The sequence below is a fragment of the Passer montanus genome, unplaced genomic scaffold, assembly GCF_014805655.1.
Source record: "Passer montanus isolate IOZ18808 unplaced genomic scaffold, ASM1480565v1 scaffold2, whole genome shotgun sequence".
NCBI classification, from domain to species: Eukaryota; Metazoa; Chordata; class Aves; order Passeriformes; family Passeridae; genus Passer; species Passer montanus.
Genome location: NW_024366591.1, coordinates 18,917,345 through 18,938,892, shown reverse-complemented (window position 1 = coordinate 18,938,892; position 21,548 = coordinate 18,917,345). Strand labels below are relative to the sequence as shown.

The following is a 21,548-nucleotide window of genomic DNA, read 5'->3' as shown; positions in this document are numbered from 1 at the left end:
GTGCATATAACACTTGTTGTTATGAGAGTGAAAACCCAGTCACAGGAAGGTGAAGTGTTGTGCTCATGTTTGCATATCAGGTCAGCTGCTGAGCCAGGAATAGAAGTCCTGTCTCATGACTCAGTGCCCTAACCGCTGGCCTGCGCCGCCTCTCCGGAGCACCGGTCTTTTCCAAGAATATAGTAGCGATGGGTATAGGAGTAACTACAGCAAATATAGGAGCTTTGCTTCCTACTCTGGCAGGGCTCCAAGGCTTATACACAGCTTATAAGGCAAGGGGAGAAAAAAAAGCTTTCTGAAGGAGCTCCTAGATAAGTTCTGTAAAATTACGGTTTGCTTTGCTTTGTTTAAAAACAGCAGCAAAAAACCCCCAAAAACCTAATTGAAAATAGTTTTCCTGAAGGTTTAGGATGTGGAAAAAAAGTTCCATGTGTTGAAAGTCAAACTTTGCTCTACAAATAACCTTAAGAGCGGCCTGTGATTAAATCTTTTGTATATTCAACAACAAACTCATTTTATGCAACCGCAACTATGATAAAATTGAATTAAATGAACCTGCCTCTAAGAAAAGATACTGAATAGCTGAGTAGCACATTATTCAATGAATGGAAAACAGGGAGGCTGGCTGAAACTGCTGGGAAATGGTTTTAACATTCTATCGGGCTAAAGAGCAATTCTGTGAAATCACTGTATTTGTTTCCCCCCTACCTCCCCGCCCTCATTTTTTAAATAGCAGTGCTCTTCATACTGTCAGAATTCAGTGTTGTGACACCCCTACTCAAAAGTTATGACAGCAGTGTAATGACAGCTACTGCCTCTTGAGAATCAATCAGGCAATTAATTTTGTAAATGAAATGCTGATTATACAAAGCTTCACATGAGAGGCCCAGTGATTAAAATCAATTTAACAAATTGTTTCAGGTGGGACTTGATTAATAATTTGCCATAAATGCTGAGGATATATGACCAGCATACCTTTTTTTTTGTGTGTGTGTGTGTATGTGTGTGTGAGTGTGTGTGTTAATATAGAACTATATATATCGCTGGGAGTGGAAAAAATCTGCAGCTAACTGTATGTACTTTTGGCTTGTGACCTAGATGTGATTGGTTATACCTTTTTGTGGGTACTCTGTCATCCCCAGTGTCCTCAATGTCACTTTCTCAGCTAACATTCTCTCCAGCAATTAAATGCATCTAACTTTTAATTTTATATCTGTGAGTAAAGCCAAGTAATTGAAAAAGTGTATTCAGATCCACGTGAATATTACGTTTAGGAAGTGTTTTCTTTAAAATTTAAAGTGGATGTGGGATTTTTTTCCATTTACATCCCTCCTCCCTGTCACTTATATTTAGGACGCTGTGCGTTTTCCCCCTCTTACTGCAATACTTCTCTGCAGGCAGCCTTCCTGCAGAGCTCCCCTCGTTCCACTCAGGGCAGTGCTCTATTCCTTGGCTGACAGACACTATTTTTAGTACATCCTTTTCTGTCCATCTAACGCCGTGTTTGTGTAAGAGCTGTACAAAGTAGGTAAGGGAATTTTTTTTCTGAGTTCCAGATGGCAGCCATGCACAGTGAGTGAAGGTGTTTACTTGTCTAGGAAGCTGAGAACCTCATTGCCAGACAAAATAGAACTAACTGGTATTCTGGGTGGGGCTTTGCTTTTTTAAACTTGGTTTTCTGGGTTTATGAATGGATTTTCTCTTCCTTATTGAGCCATAGCCTTGGCTACTGAGGAGGCCTTAAAGCTTTGCGGCATCCAGTGGTAAATCTAGCCTGAGAACTTTAGGTGATTATTTTCCCTTGCTATCTGCCTTGCTGTCCTGCTGAGGGTTGCAATTTTGACAGTTGAGATACCAGACTGAGAGCTCTGCCCGTGTCTGACCGTGCTCTAGTGCCAAAGCTGTTGTATTGGTGCAAAATCATCCCACAGGCAGTTCTAGGTTCAGACTGGATTGTGGATTGGAGTAGCCAAAGCGTGGTCATGATCTGGCAGCACATAGGAGAAGCAGCTGGAGTGAGTGACCTGTTCTATAGTCACAGACAGGTGACATTAGCACACATTAAGCTGACTTCAGATTAGCACACGTTAAGCTGACTTCAGAATAACCTATTAGCTGTCAGTAGCTGGCAATAACAAAGGCAATTTGAGGGGCAGCGGTTCTGGGCTGTACATCCATGTGAACTTGTCAGAAACCTAGGATTGTTTTGGCCATCAGCTGTGTTAATGTGTATAATTGCTTCTTGATGTTGTCTTAACCTTTGCATGCACTTGTAATGGCAACTGAAGAGGTTAGTTATGTACACTTCATTAAAACCAGGTTTCTTTTCTTTGCTATGTTTGTTGTGATTTGTTTATTCAGTGGTTGTTTAGTTTTATCTATATGCAAAATTATAAATAGAGAATGGCCAATACACAAGCCTTACCGTTTTGGGGTTGTATGTGTTAAAGAGGACTCAGAATAAGGCTGAAAACAGTATATCCTTCTACCTCACCCTGCAGAAACAGTTGCTTGCATAAATTATTTGTAAATGGTATAGGCGAGTAGTAGTTGATTTTTTGTGGGCCATAGCTTTGATTTTTTTTTTCTTCTATGTTGTTAATTACTTACTTTCTGTTTTGAGTGGGAAATAATCTGTCTGATGTCTCCCTGCAGCTGAAATCAGACAGTAATGCAGAGCCTTTAAGACAAGCAAAATGGCTATTTATGTTAAAACTCTGCTAGTGTGTGCTTCTTCATTTACTGGATTTTCTTTCATCATAGGCTTATGTTGAACTCAGCTTTTTGTTTTTGCTTATTACTTACTGTGTTTGTGCAACTGCCTTTTTTAATTAAAATTTTAGTATAACAGACAGTAGATTTCCTTTTTCAAAAAAAATAGAAGGCGTGTTTACTAGTCACCTTTCAAACTTTATTATTAATGTTAGAATTTCATGCTGTACATTCATACTTTTTTAATAGTTGCTTGCAACTTTCTTAAATGGATATTGAAACACACTTGATGAGAGTTGTTTTGATACTCCCTCTTTTGTCACGTAAAAATGTTGGCTGAGGCGTCCTTGTACATGTTCATACAAATGATGACATTATCTAGCAGTGGATTATCTTTTCTGCAGTTCCATCCTCAAGCCAGCTGTGTCATTGTATTATAGTGAATACTTGTGATTATCTTTAGCGATAAATTTGTGACTTGGTGCCTGACATAGTGTTGAGAGCTCCATGCCTGTCTTCCTTGGAATGTCAGTAACTGATTGTCAGCTGTCTTTACTTATTATGAGGTTTCAAGGCTTTGGTTTTTATACAGAGATGTGTTTTCTTTATTTTTTTCCTTTTTTTTTTTTAATATGGAGACAGAAGCTTTGGCTGCAGATCAATGAATAAACAAAGAGTTATTGTATTCATGGCTCTAAGAGTTTGAGGGGAAGCCTACTTGAGAGTGTTGAGTTCATGTTGTTTTGTTACAGGCACAAATGATGGAGCATTACTTGGGATGCTTTGTGGCTTATAGTTGCTTTAAATCACTGCATTTTCTGTTGTCAGCTAAACTAATGCCTCTTTCAATTATTTTTTTGTTTAAACAAAAAAGCACACTTTCACTTGAAAAGTAGTTACATCTCTCATGTAAATACTCATCTTCTAGTGAATTGCTGTGTCTGCCTTATAGAAAAGAGCACTAGCTGAATGGGATTCACATCTAGATCCTATTGTGACCTTGTTAAAGTGTCTCCCACTCCTCCCTGTCTTGAGATTTCAGTGGTGAGGGTCTTTGTGGCATCTTTAAATGGAAATGTTAGTTGTATTTTAGGACAGTGACTGGTGTTGTTCATATTCAAAAATATCATTCAAATAAACATGTTGTTGTTAGAAGTGAAACACTAGTTGATATCTTAGTAGTGGATATATATATGTAACGTGTGCATAACATCAGTAATGCCTTAAAAGTAAGATCAGACTGCTTCTCAGGTTGCTCTCTGGTGCAGGTTGCCTCAGATCTGAGTGTAGATGATGTAACTGGAAAACACTGGCTAAATGACTAAAGAAAATGGTATTGTATTTTTTTATCACTTTAGCAAAGGCAAAATTTAATCTCCAGGTACTTCAGGGTGAGATATTTATTTGATTGTTTTGGATGGGAGGAGAGGAGGAGTGGTGATGGATACCGAGTTTAGAAGTGGGTGTAGAATATTATTTTTTTCACTTCTGCATATAGCAAAAATGTAAATTTTATGTATTCTTTTATACAAAATATTGAAAAAAAGGAGCAGGTATGAGAAAAAGGTTGTCAGTTACTATTTGTAAATAGGGTAGGTTTTTCAGTGTCATACCTTAATGGTTGTATTGTCAGTTTAAAGACTGGGAATGAAACCTTGGCCCTGTTGAAATCATAAGCAAACCTTGCACTGGGTGTTTTAAAGTGCTCACGAGGCACATAATAGGCAGGAACTCTTATGAAATGTTCTGTTCTTACAAAGGCTGATAGTACATGTGCAAATGAATCTGATACTGACATGAGATAGGTGCTGTAATAAAGGGGTTATAAATTATGGTATTTCTGTGGACTGAAGCAAAGAACAAGACTGAGGTATTTTGAGGAACTGCAGATCTACTCAGTTTTAATGAAGTGCAGCAAGTTGAAGAGGAGGTGTGGAATAGGAAGCAAAAGGCAGAATCCATCTAGGCTTGCCTAGAAGAATATGGCAGTAAAAAATAGCATGAGCAAATACTAGATAAACTGGCAAAATGGTAATGTGTGTATTAGGAGTAAAAGAAAAAAAAATGGATAAAAATTGGGCTGTTCTGTAAAGGCAGGAAAAGAAACAAATGGATATCACTTGCTACAATGACACTAAAATAAAATTTAATAAGTGATTAAAACTTTGCACTACAGCATGTAATAGAAAGTAAAAGCATGGAAGATGTGAAAATACACACATCATCCATTCATAGTCAAACGTGAATGCTGGGTTTTAGAGGAATGTGATGCAGTTAGAGCAATGCTGTCATTTTTTGTAGGTGTTCGAGAGCACTTGTGGAGGGGTTGGGTTATGATCCCTACGGCATAAAGAGGTTGATACATCTCATAATCATCCTGTCACTGAAAACTTGTCTTTGAAAACTGTTGGAGCTGATGTTAAAGAAAATATTGGAACTTCAATAAATGTTAAGGGAACCTTCAGATAAGATTATCTTATGTCTCAATTAGCAACTTATTTTAATAAGTTTTCAAAATGTCATGGATGAAAGTCTTGCTATAAGAACGAAATCAGAAAGTCTACAAAAACGATAAAGCTGAAAGCCGGAAAAAGTTACATTGAAATTTTTACCTTTGCTGTAAGGGGTGGCGGGGGGACAGTACTTGATGAGCAGCTCTTCTTTCTGTTGAGTGTATGGCTCCAGGTCTTCCTCACCATACACTGTTCTTAAGACAAAATTTGTCTTTTTGTTAGAGAGTTTTCAGTGGTATTGATCATGGACATATTAAATTCTAAAATCAGTTCTGTGTTGAAGAAATGATGGGACTTTTTTGTTCATTTTTGGAGTTGGAAATTTTTTCCCTTTTTTTTAATGTTTACACAAGGGAAATGGAGGCATTGTTATAGGAAGTTTGGCCTTATTTTGATGTCTGTAGGTTAAGTTTTTTGAAACACAGAGTTTCTGAAAACACTTTTAGAGCATATCTATCATCACATTTAAAAGTTGTTGCAGTTGTAGATATGCAGCATTTCCTGCAATTTAAGCCCCATGATTTCAAGTCAGGATGCATTAAATTGGTAAATTTTGAAATTTTTTTGGTTTAATGAAAACTTGTGGGAGATGCAGAGGTAGAGTCCATTTCTGCCTAAGCAGCACACAGCTGCTTTAGATGGTAGGACAGTTGTCTCCTGCATTCACTACCTGTATGACAGGTGAAGCCCTGCTCCAGTAGCTGACACTGCACTGGGTGGCTACCTGGAGCAGGCACATGTGCTGCCTGTGAGGATTGAAGTGTGACTGTGGGTTTAAAGACAGCTGCATCTGTGAAGGAGACACACTTAATGGTGCAAGGGCAAACTTAATTCCATGAACTCTCAACTTCTGCAGTAATAATCTTTCTGAAGCCTCAGGGAGAGCTGGCTCTTTGGTTTTGTTTTGCCTTGCAGAAATATGTTGACAGCCACTGAGTCACTGGTAGATGTCTTCATCTTTAGCTGCACTGCATACAGGGTTGAGATCTAATCTGAAAGGAATCAGGAATAGCAGTGGTGACTTGCCACCCCCCATAAGGACCTACCAGTGCATAGGATGAGAAATATTTCCTCACCAAGTCTGTCTTCTCCAGCTGTAGAGATCATAGAACACTTTACTGTTCGTTCCTTCCTTGAGGTCTTTGGTGGGAGGAGAGAAGAGGCAGCACTGCTAGCTAGGGTGGTTCCCGGTGGATTGTGCCAATAATTTGTCCAGGCACAGTCTCTGCTCTCTCAGTCTAGCCCTATCATATTAAAGGATCTCCATTCCTTCGTCCAGATTCTTGACTTCAGTGTTCACAGTAAGTTCTGAGTATGTCCAAGCCCCTTGCCTCCTCCCAGTGACCACAGCCCCCTCGATTCCAGTGTTGTGTGAGAGACACTGTAGCCCCTTGTGCCTGGATTTATAGCAATATCTGAGCCTCTTTATCCCTCCACCTTTCTGAACTGGAGGATGTTACCTGAGGGAAAGAGGAGTGGCTCACTTGAAGAGAGCTTGGAGAAGAGTAGTTATGGCAGGCTGGTGAGAAGGAGGGAAGGAAGGATGCCCTGGCAGTGAGGCTGACTCTCCCAGCACACACAGAAGCTCCACTGCTTGGAGGTCACTAGTCCAAAGGACAGAGACTCTTTGGCCTGTATCCATGTCGCCTCCTGACCTTGTTTCCTCCTCTCCCCTTCAGCTCTTTCTGCCTCACTCTGTCTCCACTGCTTTTTTAACTCATTGTCCCTCTTCCTTTGTCTGGCAAATTCAAGGCGGCTTCCATGCACTTCGGAACTCCTCTGAAGAAGCCTTGCCCTGCCCCTCGTGTGCTCCTGTTCATTCCTCCTGTGCTCCCAGCCTGGTGACATCCAGGTGCTCTCTCTGACAGGGGCACATGCCTTGCCTTTCATGAATGTCCAGTATCACCCTGGGAAATTAAAATTCTCTGCCTCAAAGCATGGTGTTCAAGAGGTATTTTCAAATGTTTTATGTGAGAACATAAACCATGTATTTTTTTGTGACCTCATTCTAAGACATAGCTGAACTATTTCTGCTGAATTTTCCAGAGAATTTCAGCCTCAGGCATACATATGCCCTGGAAAATTTCAGCCTAAATGCTTGGAGTTTGGCAAAGTTTATATGCACCTGAAAGTAGTCTTAATAATGGATAATGTCAGATTGTTTTAGCTGTGTAGCTATCTGCATTGTTTATATTTAGGAGTTGGATGCAGAAAAGAAAATACTATACTCAAAATTAATTAAACTTGAATGTAAGTAAATGTGGTTATTGGAGATGAGACCTAGAAATTATACCCTGAAACAGAAGATGGTAGCAATGAAAAGTGCTGTTTGGCTTCATGGGAATCTAATGGAGGAAGCTCAAGATTCACTTTGAATAAGGATTTATGTTTAAGAAGAAGAATATGACAGGTAATGCACTGAACATTGAAACACAAAAGTAAACATAGGTAAAATGTTATGGTCTATAGGAGGAAATGTAAGTTTTCCCCTGGGACACTGTAAAAAGGAATCTATAGTTCATCTGCTTGGCCTTTGTGTTTCTAGTTGGAACTGTTGTGAGAATGCATGATGGCTTAAAAAAATACAAAATTGAGAATGTTGTTGTGGATCAGGTGATCTGCAGTGGTTGAGGAACCATTGATTTTGAAAAGTATGAAATATAAATAGTAAATTACCCAGGGACATTTAGTGGCAAAAATAGAAACTTCTAATCTGGCTACAGAGCAGGCAAACAATAAAGGGAAAATTGCTGAGTAATACTTACCCAAAATTAGCAGTGAATGTGGAATTTGCTATGGTAGCAAAAAAGGGCAGTCCTGTTCTGAAGTGAATGGAGATGTCCTGTGAGGAGGAGGTTAATCATTTCCATCTCCTCAGATGTAGTGTGCCCATATTCAGAATACTTTAGTAGTTTTGGGTGACATTTCTGGAAAATTGGTATTGGTGATGGTGGAGACAGCCAGGGGAGAAAAAAAAAAAGAGGTTTGATAGATTTTATTTGCAGTAAGGAAAGAATAATAGTTCACTAAGCAGTGACTTCTTTGGAAAGGGCATATTTTGGATAGGAACAAAAAAAGTAGTGTGTTAGTAGTACAAACAGCAGTGATGAGAAGAAACAGGGATGGGAGTGGGAAATGTTAGGTATTGTCATAATAACTATTACATCAGAATTTAATAGCCAGAAAGGACATGAAGAAGCTGTATTACATAGGAGGTATTAAAATAAAACTGTTCAGCAGTGCGCTGCAGGAAAACGTGCAAAATGTGCTGCAGGAGGGAATCCTGCTCCTGGTGAGGGAGTGGGCTGCCTGGGTGAATTAATAGGTCTTTTTTTTGGCGGGGGGAGGAGCAGGAGGGGGGTGTGTGCCACTTTCATGAAGATGAGATTGTGATAGGCTTTTTGAAAGCTTCCGCGCACATTCTTCCATTAATCTAGCCAGAACTCGGGAATCAAAAAATGGATGTCATATTAACAATACAGGGCTGCACTTCACGAAGTGTGGTGTTTTTTCTGGTTCAGTTAGTTCTCAGTAATAAAACATGAGAGTAATACTACACAATGGTTGACACCTGTCCTGAAACTGTTACAGGGCTTGGTAAGTGCTGCCAAAAAGTCTAAAAATAAAACTTCTCTCCCTTACCTCCCTTCCCCCTCCATCACTGGTTGCAGTTTGGATTTTCTGAGGTCTGTTAAGGAAGCAAATAAACTGTAATGTAAAATGTGGGTTATAACTTGCTTTTTGATCTGCAAACTTATTAGTGTGCACAAAAGCAACAGGAAAATGCTGAAATGCAGTGTTCTGTATGCACTGCACTTCTTGGAAACTTTATTTTCCTTTCCAGTTTCTCTTTTTTTTTCTGATGTGAGAGAACAGACATTTTGTCAAGGTTAAGTGACTTGTCCGTTGTTTGTGTTTCTCTTGATATATATTTGTGGTTTTATTTTATTTTTTTAACGTTAAGGCCAGTGATGCTAATCAATGTGCAGCAATATATTTAATTATTTCTTAAGCTGAAATTTTTGGGGGAGATTTTCTGCTCTCTGTCTGTATAGGTAACAGCCTCAAGTTTAGTACAAAATATTTTTTGAAGTTGTTTTACATGGAATGGAAGTCCCAAACTTACTATTCAAAACCTCATCTAATTAATCAGAGAACCCAGGGTATGGTACTTTGCCAGTTTGTACATCAAGTCAATATTTGATGTGTAAAGCGTTGAGAAAACACATGTATAATTCGCCCGCAGCGAGCATGACAATTCTGACCTTTTTCTTTGCATGTCTTAAATATTCCTTTGCTTGTGTTTGCCACCAGGGCAGTCCGATGGATCCGATGGTGATGAAGAGGCCGCAGCTGTACGGCATGGGCAATAACCCTCACTCTCAGGCACAGCAGAGCAGCCCCTACCCCGGGCAGTCCTACGGCCCTCCCGGCCCCCAGCGCTATCCCGTGGGAATGCAGGGCCGAGCCCCGGCAGCCATGGGAGGAATGCAGTATCCACAGCAACAGGTTTGTGCAAGATTTTTTCTGGGTTGCTTTGGTTTCCCTCCTCTCTTTCTCTTCCCTTCTGACATTCTGGTAATACAGAGGGGCAAGAGAAAACTGTCAGAAATAAGTATTGCTTGTGCAGAAGGAGGATGAAGGACTGTTTTAAAACTAAAGAAATTATGTTCACAGTGTGAATGTTTTCTGAAATCCCTTACAGTTCAAACAGGATTTAGTTTGTTGCTGGTATCTTTCTGGAGAGAGAGAAATATGTCAAATGCCATGAGTTTTCCTTTTTTTTTCCAGTTGACACCACTTAGTCTTGCATATTTTTTGGTTATTTTCTTTGCTGCTGTTGCTGTTTTGTTCTTGGTTTTTTAGGGTTTTTTTATGTTCTCATTCTCTCTGGCTTACATGCACTTAAATGTAAGATGAAAACCTGGATCTGACATCAGTACATCAAGGCTAGTGTAGTCCAGTGCATACAAAAGTGTTACATATTTATATCAGCTGTTTGTTGTGGTGGTGGTTGGTTTTCTTTTTTCTCCTCATTTTGATAGGAGTCTGTAGCTTTTCTTGGTGGTTTGTTTTTTTGTTTTTTTTTTTTTTTACCAACTCTTTAAAGTCAGGATTTTTAAAAATATATCAGAGTGTGTGGAAAGGTAAGGATCTCCTTTTTTATCTACTTGGATTTCACTGCTGATGGACACCTCTTGTGCTTTTTTCTCGCCCTTTTTGAGAAGGTCAGTTGCAATGTGCATACCATGTACTAAGGAAAATACAGCAGTTTTCAAGAGGGAGAAATAAACCGAGGTTATCAAGAAGTTAATGTTTTGCTAATTTTTTTTTTTTTTAATTAGGGATGTGAGTGTAGGCAGTGAGAGCTCTGCACTGCCTTGTGAGCACAACAGATTGGTAACTTGATCATTAATGGGAAAGAACATTTGTTTTGTGCACCTGACCAGTCACAGATTAGCTTATTTTTATGCCATTTATTGTTAAATATAGAAAATAAAATTTTGGATTCCTGGCAGATAAATGCCTGGCCAATTCTTGTTATTACCCATCCAGTAGGACAAGATTTTAATCAGGCTGTTAAATAATGGTTTCAAATATATTATACTATCATTACCACAGGTCTTAATTTTTATTATTCTTTTCTGTTGTTAAATAGATACTTACTGATAAGTAAGAAATTATTTAGTTTAGAAATGCCAAACTGTATATTTGGTTGCTAGATTCAGGCAGCAAAGCATTTTGTCAGTTGCAAAAGGGAGCTGAAATTGAATAAAGGAGGCTTTATTTTTCTCTGTGTATCTGTAACCAAAGTGAAGTTATTAAAACAGATTTTTAATTTAAAAATGAGTTATTCTGTGTTACGCAGAGATGAGTGTGGAATTTCCAGTGCATTTGCTAATTGCTTGGTAATTGTAAATTACCCGTCAGCAGGCAGTGACCTGGCAGCGCCATTGGCTGCCGGCCCCATCCGTCTCCTCGCAGCGCTGCCCTGAGTGGCGGAGCGGCAGCGCCGGCCCAGCACCGGAGCTCTTCGGGGAAAAGGGACAGCATAATTATGACATTGAATTTTTATTGAACGGACATCACCACCTAGGCATGATTTTGTTTTGGACAGCCTCCAAAGCTTCGTGTGTTTGGTTTGTGAACCTCTAATGATCTGAATCCAGTTCTTTTCATATTGCTCATATATTACCACCTTCCTACAAAGGATTAAAATGCAGGAATGCAGGTTTGTAAATTGAATTGCCAACTTACCAGCTGAGTGGTAAGTTGTCTTTGGCACAGGATGCCACAGTTTGATTCCTGGCTGGAGTTTTACTCCTGTGACATGAATATTAAATAAGGAGAGCCTAGCTATGCTTGTTAAAACTGTGTAGCACGTACCTACTTTAGATATCATATATATATATATAAAATACATAATATTGCCAGAAGTTTCAGAAGATGAATCTCAGCACTTTCTGGAAATTGGACTGCTTTACAGTGTCACATTGAATTTATCAAAAGCTCAAGGCACTTCCAAAAACTTGATTGGTTAAAAAATACTGGGCCTTAAACACATACCGTGCTCAGATTTAAGTATTGTGCAGAGATAGCACTGAGTAGATGGATTATGAGGGTGGAAGTGCCACACTGTAGGAAGGGTGGGAAGCATCAATGGGAGAGATTGTTCTTATTTTAAGTTATAGTTTGCTGTTGCTCAAAGATAGCTGAGGGTGTCAGTTCTGTTTCCTTGGATGAAACAAGAAGGTTTTTTGTTAAACTGTGAAGATTTTTGAATTTTGAAGAAGACCTTGAAATGTTAAGTCTGGCTCTTTGTCAGCAAGTGTTGTGGCTTGAGGTTAGAACTATGGGACTTGACAGATTTTAACTTGCAGGCTCTGCTGCAGGATGCTGCAAATGAAGAAATAAAGATGAAAAACAGCACCCTAAAGATTGAGCTAAAATTAATGAAAGTGGTAGAATATAAGATAATTGCCTAGATGTAGTTAGCTGGTCTATGTCATATTGCAGCAGAGAATAGTGTGTTCCAGCCTGCAGCCCAGAGGTGGAAGAGCTCTCTCAGGAAGGGAGGCCTCTGGCATAAGCAGTAAAAGATTAAAGGGGATAAAAAATATGAAATGGTATCAGGTGCAGTCAGCCTACATATCTGCTGCATGGGTGTCAAGCACAGCCTTCTAACCAGTTTTAAAAGGGGTATCTATGAAATGCTGCAGTCGTTCTCTTACAACTGCTGTTTGGTCTAGGCATGCTTGACACCAAACATGAAGGTGCAAATAAAGCCCCAGATTATCTTAAAATTCCATGTGGAAACTGCAGGATGTTGAAGTGACAATGGAAGGCATAGGACATGTTCTGCAAAGGACTGAAGAGAGAAAGCAGATCCCTTAAGTGTTTTGAACTCCTCTCTGATGAGTTACTGATGATGAGCCCCAGCACAACACACTGAGCTTTATGGAAGGGGCACAATTTGAAATCCAGGCAGTTTCTTTACACTAATATAGCTAAAGATAAAGTGGTCTAGATAAATAAATGGCCATATAGGAAAGGCAGGTTGATTGTAAATAAAGTAATGGTAGCCTGAGATTTTCTCTTTCTTTTCTGACAGTTAACAACAGAGATACAGATTTGTGATGTGAAGATGGGTGATAGCCTCATGGGACAAAGTGCTAAGTAGTTTGAAGAGTGCTGCAGCATTTTGTAAGATTTTGAGGGCATGTCCAGTTAACTCAGCGTGAGTCAAATAAATATATAAAGCCTCTGGACTGACTGGACACCTATATAAAAGGGGGAAGGTATGAGAAAGGAAGGTGATAAAAAAGTCATATGCTTAATTTATAGGATTGCAGAATTGTCAGGATGCATTATAATTACTTAGAAAGAGATTTTTATATTGTTAGGAAACTTGGGATTTTGTTTCGTTCCCATTCACTATCAGTGGGAGAGGGGGGAAGAAGGCCAGTGAAACCTGGGGGCAAGACCTGTACTGATGGTGTCAGTCTTCATGAATGGAACACAAGTTGCAACAAGGTTTTAAAATGCTGTTCTTGCCTGTAAGTCTTAATACTGCTATCTCATAATCTTATGAACTCTCTATCCTGGTTTGCATGGGGTGAATGTAATATTTGGATTATTAGCACTCCTTACCCAGGGAATGTATGTAAAACCAGAATGCAGAAAAATATTCTCTCAGATTTAACTTTCAGGTTCTAATATCTTAGATATCACTTGGAATTACAAAGAGATGATGCCAAAACTGGAAATCCTAATATGCAGGGATAGCTAGCCCCTGAAAACTTCAGGCTTGATTTTGCAATACATTTCACTATGAGTAAAATACTATCTGAGTAATAAGTATAATGATTATAAAGACAATAATTTGCTTTTCATTTAACTTCTTTTTTGCCTCATACCCTTTTTGGACCTCAGTCAAGCAAGTGATGATGCCACGATTGGTTCCTTCTGCCTTTCGTTTGATTGCCCGCTCAAAGAGCTTTAGTGCTGTTTGCTGTAGGAAAACCTTCTGCTGCTTTGTAAAGACATTTTTGCTAAAAATAAAAAACCCTCAGAATATTGGTCAAAATAAGGGGCTTTTTTCTCCCCAGTGGTGTTGCTTTTTCATGATAATAGCGTGCAGTATTTTATTTTGTGATGAATTTCATGACGTTTAAAAATCATATACTTGAAATATTCACTTACAGGTTTTGAAATTTTTCATCAATGTTTGAAGGCTTGGATTTATGAATATGTTTGAAAGAATTGAATGGTGTGATATGCCTGTTTAATCAGATGATCATTGCCTAATTGATTTTTTTCAGTGTGCATTAAAATTCCTTGTGTACTTGATGGACTGGAACAACAACTTATTGTGTAAATAGGATCATGTTGCTATAATGCATAGTAAATTCTTTATGAAAGATATTTGCATGGATATGTACAACAGCCATTCCTAATAGCTATTTAAAATGGAACATTTCAGTACTGATCAGGCAGTTGCCTTAGTGCCTTGAGCCAGCTTGCAGCAAGACAAGTTATGAGGTCTGAGCCTCAGTCTATTCTTTCTCCTTTTTTGTTAGAGAAATTCTCTGAGATGAAAGGGTGCTAATCACTTGACCCTTTAACTTTTTTTTATATTCTTGATTTGCAGAATTCAAAACCAAATGTTATCAGTGTCTTCACTGTTTTAAGAATGGAACTGTAGATATTCAGAGAAGTACTAATTCCATTTACCCCTTTTTTTGATATACTATTATTTTGAGGTGTAAGGAAAATGTAAGGAAAATATGCCTGTTGTTGTCTCATATGGCAAGTTTCAATGTGGAGTAACTTTTTTTTTTTTAATGGGAGAAAAAGTTGTAAAGCCTCTAGGAATATGTAGCAAGGATTTATTGTAATGGAAACTGCAAGTAAACCAGGACTATAGGAGCAGCAGCATGATTACATCATTTAGGAAAGGGTTTACAGTGCCCCTATTGGGTAATGTCCCAGGTTGGAAATGTCGAGTTTACGCCAAAGAAATCAGTTGGCTCTTGCCTTGGCAGATAGAGTTTTAAAACTAGCAAACACACGTGTTTACTGCTGGTTGGCTGGTTGTGTGAGTTACTTTCTGAAGTCATTTTAATTCTAAAAGATTGAAGTCTGCCAAGAAAGTGAGGCTTACTGTCATATTTTGCTTTGAACCTTTAACTTAAAATGCTGTGTATACATACAACAAGTACTGGTCAAGTGATTACCTTTTTGGTCCTCTGTGTGTATAATTGCTCTCAGCACCTAGATGATACTAAATGTGTTGCAGTTTTTGCTCCTATGTAGGTGTTAGCACAACTGATGTTAGTCTCGTTAAAGAGAGCAGACACAGAAAATAAGCACCATTTTCAGTTCTTGTGCTATTTATTTTGCAAGAACAGAGAATGAATCAATGTGATAGAATCTCAAAAACAACCAGCAGAGGACAAAATAGTGAGATGTGTTGCTTTTTCTTAAAGATTAATAGATACATTTGATGCACATACATAAGAAGGGAGTGTGAAGCTTTGATCAGCATGTACTTCAGAAGTATGTCTTTCCAGATTTTTGTTTGATTTACTTTTGGGGTTTAGGGGGCATTTGTTTTTCTTTTGGTTTTGGTGTGGCTTTTGTGGCACGTGTGTGTATTCTATTTGGGTTTTTGTTTGCTTGTTTCATTTACTTTGGCTTGCTTTTTTCACTGGGCATTTATTTGGAGCTGTCACTAGCAGATTATGGATCTACTTTGTTATTATTTTTCCCAACTTCCTGTTCTGTAAAAAACAGAAATACTTTTAATTAAACTAATTCCTCAGTAACATTTTGCTTGAATGATAGATGTACTATCCTGTTGAACTTCTATAAACCTCTAGAAAAAAAATCAGTAAAGTAAGTAGAACTGCTGCTTCCTGGAGAATGTAATGTTTGAACCAGAAAAAGGGACAAGAAGTCATAGCTAGTTGCCTTTTATGTAAGGCTATCTTTAAGAATGGGTCTTTTGATAGTCAAGTGCTAATAATTGCAAAGAAAAGTTGTTACTCTTTGTCATGTAAAGAAATGAGATTTTTAAATTTCAGATTTAGGAAAATGCTAAGTACTGTGCTTGTGCCGACTGTAGGAAAATGTTTAGCATTGTTCTTTCTTTTGGGTATACTAAGCCTCATTGACTAAATTGAAAAAAAAGGCTGCTACTTTAGTTCATGGCAGGATAAGGCTTTATGTTGTATTGTCTCCTTTAGAATTACCCCTTCTATTGAGTGTAATTCACTCCATAGAGGGAGGTGAGCACAGATTACAGATAATCACAGAATCAAATTCAACATAAGTTTGTGATCCTTATGATAGTTTAGCTCTTCATCTTAATGCTGGTCATCTGAGATTGTTTACCTAAGAAAATCCCTTAAGTAACGGAATTGCATTATTATGGTAAATAGAAACATTTCAGTAGCTTCTATCATTCTTTGAAACAGTGCAGAATAAAATGCAGGTTGAAAAGGAAAAAGACCTGATCTTTCCGCTGGTGAGAGATGGTTCGGAAATGAGACTGGGTCAACATTTTTATTTGTTGAATTACAATGTAATGATGTTCAGTAAATGCTAATTTTTACATCCAAACTGGAATAAGAGGCAGACAACATTTGTACAGAAAGTGTGTAAGAATGATCAATGTATTATGACAAATGAAATGTATTTTTGTTACTGCTAAACGATTGTCATTTAGCTGGAATATTTAATAGCTGTAATCACATTTGTTGTTCTGCTTGGAAGTGGGGACATTAGACGGGAAAACATGCAAGCCCTCTGTGTTGGTGTTCTGAAAAGGCTGTTTAAAGAAGCAGCAGTTATTTTGTTATTGGGAGCTTGATTTGCTAGCAGAATTAGCTGTCACTGCACTGGAGTTAGGCAGGAAATGGATTTGGTGATCAGGAGTGGAGAACAGAGAGCCGTTTGCTGCTTCACTAGGAAGGTACGAAATCACTTACTTATGAACAGCTCATTTTACATGGCAGCAGGAGACATGAGTTTATTTACATTTGAAGTAAAATAAGCATCTTGCTTTAAGAAAAGACTGCTGCATTACTCTGTTCAACAGCTGCCCTATAGTGATTGTGCCAGGAGGGTTTTAAAGTGTAGGTAAGGAATAATTGACTGTTACTCTTAATATTATAATCATAGTAGTTTTTTGTTAATAATATTAATCAAAGAATAATTGACACTCACATGGTTGAAATGATGTCCCAACCCATCATGCACATATACAGTATGATTTTGTAACCATACTGTAACTGTATTTCCCAATATTCCTGAGGGAACTCAGATTGTTTTTTTCTATTTTTTTAAAATCATGATATGGTTTTCTCAGAAGATGCTATAATTTATCTGTAAATTTGGACTTGCTCAGAGGAAGCAAGGGATGCAATAGAGCATGCTTTTTTAAAAATAGGGAGTGTGTTTCCCACAGCTGAAAACAGGGCTGAAGATAAGGGGAAATCAGTGGGAAACTTGCTGTGATTTCACTGGAACTACAGTTTCACTTTGGGGCCATGTTGCTGGGGTTGGGCGACTTGGCTTTAGTTGATATCAGGATGGGCAGAATTAATCCACTAATTCAATTGAAGAGACTTTCAGAATGAGACAGGTCAGTACCCTCCACTTCGATCACCCTGGGACAGAGTCAGGTCATTTTCTTCTTCAAACTATAGGTCTTTCAAAAAATGTCTGATGTTTTAGTAGTTCAAGATTAGACTCCTATTGCTAGCAGCAACTTTTATTTTTTTATAGACTAAGATTTATATTAGATTTAGCTTCAGCAAAACTTGTGCAAAAATTACAGTGGGAGAGTTAGTACTGCAAAAAAAACGAAAAGTATTTTCCATACCTTTTTTATCTAGTCAGTCTTAAATGACATGGGTTCTATGCAGTACAATTCAAGCTTGCTCAGCAACTTGCTTTAGTTTTGTATGTTTTATCATCTAGAATGTTAAGACTTTTTGTGGGAGTAGATGAGTTATGAAATCTTAAAAAAAAATCTTAAATATGTTTGAGACTATTTTAATTTCTCTGTAGATAATTTTTTCTAATACTCATGTTTGTTTATATATTGCATTGCTCCTTATAACCATTCTAGCTGGGCACATCTAAAAATCCTAATGTAAATACTTTAAGCTTTTGGTGTTCGTTTGTTTTTCAAGACGGATGAAAGAAAGATTTAAGAACTTAAGGAATAACTCAAATCTACAGCTCATGCAATCTCTGTAGGCTTTTATTCTTCTGCTACCTTGGGTGACCCCATTTCTGGGTACTTCTGCTACTTGTTCATTGCTTTGCCTGAAATAGAAAAAAAGTGTTAAATGCTTGCATCCTTGCTGATAGCGTATTTCATCTCTGAATCTTATAAAGTCTTTTGGGGGTGTGGAAGAGTACCAAGGAGAAAATCAGTGTCTGCTTTATTTCTTTGCGCACTCCATTTTTCCCCCTCTTGTTCTGAATATTGTTTCTTAGTAATGGTTTTTGCATTTGAGTGTAAGAGCAAGACACATGCAGGTAATAAACAGTTCAGCGACTGGGCATTATTAGAAATCATATTTGAATCTTATATCCGAATAGACCTTTAGGAAAGTAAGTGGATTTAGTTTTGGTAAATTACTCTTGCTTTTTCATTTCTTTCACAGAACAGTGATGAAGAGTTTCTGCATATTTCTTGGCATACTGTAATATAACTTGTTTTTTGAGACAAGAATCCAGTCAAAATAAAGAAGGTTTATATAGCCACTTAGGGAAGATGTTGTTTTAATTATTTAAGAAGTAACATTAGTTATCTGGAGTCTATATCCATGAGTGTTCTAGAGGCCATGTTGGCAAGGATGTGCTTTACAGGACAAGACTAGCGGAGCCACCTTGTTCTTCCCACAGGATTGTCTCTCTGTTTTGTGCTCAGCGAGTGGTGCTTAATAGAAACCAGCACCTAAGGGTCTGTGCAGGGGCAAAGCAAGCAGGGCTGCTCAGCAAGGACCTCTGCTTGAAGCTGCTCCTGTCCCTCCTCAGGAATTCCACTGCTTGCCTCTGCTGTCTCTGTTAACTTTCCGAGCTGGCAGCTCTGAAATCGGCATGTGTTTTGACTCTTCTGCTGTACTGGAGAATGTTTTAAAGGATAGATGCAAATTGACTGGTTTGTGTTTTTCGTTGGTTTCATTTTATTGCTGGTTGGCAAAACTGAGGAAAATCAGAGGCCAAGATATCTCCCTGCAGGTTTGGGAAGTGTGTACCTAATAGATTTATAGCCCTTTTATGCTTGGAAGGTTATTCTAGGGAGGAAACTATTATTTCTAAAATCAACCTTAAGTCCTGCAGAAAATTATACTTTAGACCTCATGTTCACAAAAAATCCTACCTGATGTTGGAGAGCAGGCAGGTGGGTTTCAGTCCTCTGAGGTGATGCTGTGAGAAATTCCATGTATCCTTCTCAAACTGAAGATTGTTTTATGACCTGAGTAAATTTGCAGTCTTGTAGCAAGTTGTGAAGGGTAGATTCAGTAAATGCCAAGATTGTGTGGGGTATTTGGCCTTTTCTGCTTTGATTTTATACATCACAGGAAAAACAATGTTTTTTAATATTCCTTTAGGCTTATAATACCAGGGTTACAAGAGAAGTATCACCACAAAAAGTAACTGAAGAATATCCAGTAAAAGATCAGATATTCTTCGGGTGTATTAGGTGTAGGCTTTTCTTTCTTCTTTCTCTCTTGTGTTCTGTCATCCCATTTTTGTCTTTCACATGTAGAACTGACTAAAAATACACTCCTATTCTTGGCATGCATTAATATCTTGTAAAGCAGAATAAAATTTTGACAAAATACCAGAACCCTGTGTATGTGTGAGTTGCTGTGTCTTTACTGGAGTTGCTTTAGACCTGCTTGCAGGAACTCAGAAACTTCAGCTTTCTGCATGTCTGGTTAAAAAAGGAAAAAGCAAACAAACAAACAACAACAAAAAAACCCCAACCCCCCCCCCCAAAACAAAACAAACAAACAAAAAAAGAGTTAACCTGGTTGTAAGACTGCTGTTTGTAGGAATGTGTAAAGATCTATATTGCGTGTAGTGTTGTGCTTAGTGGTGAAAACATGTTTTTACTTGAAAAGTACTTTTTATACATGGACCTGATGTTATGTATTGCACTTCAGACACAGGCAGGAATGGCTGTGTCCTGAATTATTTCAGGTAAAAAACTTCAGTCATCTCAGTATTTTAATAAATTTTGCTAAAAGAAAGGAGAGCACACTTTGGCATTTGGTGTAGATCTTGTAGTAATGAAATGCTGCAAATGATAGGGTTTCTTACTGCATTGTGGTTTTGTTGGGTACTTTTTTACTGTCTTAGAGATGTGACATTTCTATTTGCAAAAACAAATGGTAATTTCTCTGAAATAGGTGGGTGCAAATTCTTAAGTGATAGTTTGGTAAAGGCATGGAAGGGAGCCTGGGACTGGTAGAAATGCAGGATTGTCAGTGCTAGCACTGATTGTACAAGGAGTGATCATCCGCTTCCTGCATGTCAATAAAAATGCAGGAGAGCACCTTTCTTGACACAGAGGTTGCTGAAACATCAGTGCTGTCTTTTTTTGTAATACTCCTGTGGATGTTTTTTCACAAAGTGGTATCTGTCAGAGCTTGAAATATTCTTGCACAGTTTCCTTTGAACAGGTAGCACAGGACAAGTTCTAGCACATAGCTGCTTGACATGAGGCCGCCTACCGCAGGGAAGGAATGCCTTGCTTACATACGTCTGAGCTGATGTGCTGAGAACTTTGCCAGTCATTTTGCCAGTTACATACTGGGCTGTAAATAATTACTGAACTTCCATTTTGAATCACAGAAATTTTTCCCCCCTCTTCTTTTCCTCCCCCTTTAAAATAAAACCATAGCAGTGGGAAATACTGGGAATGCCTGAACACTTTGTGATTACCCTGGAGATGTTTTTACAATGAATGAAACGTAAATCTGCACATCTTTATTGCTATGCCATCTTAATTTTTGAAATGCAGTATTGTTGTCCTTTTGTTGCTTTCACTAGTACTGTTCATCTAATAACCACCTGGTGTGGGGTGTGTGAAATTACAATAGAAAACAAATATTGTGAATGGTTCACCTAAAAGATGCAATAAAAATACGAAGACTTAATATTTTCCTGAAAAAGAGATGCCTTTTCTTGTTATTTTAATATACTTGACAAAAGATTGCAGGTGAAATTTGAACAGTGGTTGAAAACAACAGTCTTGTTTTTGCGCCCTTGCTGGAGTTCTTAATCTATGCTGTTAACATCTTGGTTTGGAAATTGAGATACTCAGATATCAGGTTTTGATATGTTGTGAAAATCCCAATTGTGTTCAAAAAACATAGAATGAATTGGGCAGTAGAACTCCTTGAAAGGATGTGAATTCATTCTTGTCCCATAATTTTTCCTGTGGTTGAAGTCAGTGTAAGTGCTTATTGGAGCAAGCAATATACAGCAGTGTATTTGTGTGCAGTTGCCTTGAGGGATTTTTCTTGTCTTTTTTTTGTCCTTAAGATTCCCTGTCTTGCGGCAACTTTCTCTGTTTAGTTGAAGGTGAAATGAGCCTTGCAAACATATTTGTCAGCTGAGGCAGAGGTGTACATGTTTGTCCATATTGCTACGTTAATACTGGTTGTTACACTATATTTACTCTTGGAAAATTAAGTGAGTAATGAAAGCCTGAAACCTCATTCTGAACAAAGGTGTTATGGATGCTTGGTCAGTCTTCTGCTTGCTCTCCCTGCTGGGTGAGGAAACTGAATT

General features: G+C 38.2%; 1 protein-coding gene across 1 annotated transcript in view; it reads left to right on the top strand.

The window, feature by feature from the left end:
* Positions 1–21,548, top strand: part of ARID1B (AT-rich interaction domain 1B) — a 323,938-nt gene that overhangs the window by 23,117 nt on the left and 279,273 nt on the right. Inside the window, 1 exon segment of the mRNA XM_039706785.1 lies at positions 9,540–9,734. Coding sequence (XP_039562719.1) covers positions 9,540–9,734 — 195 coding nt within the window.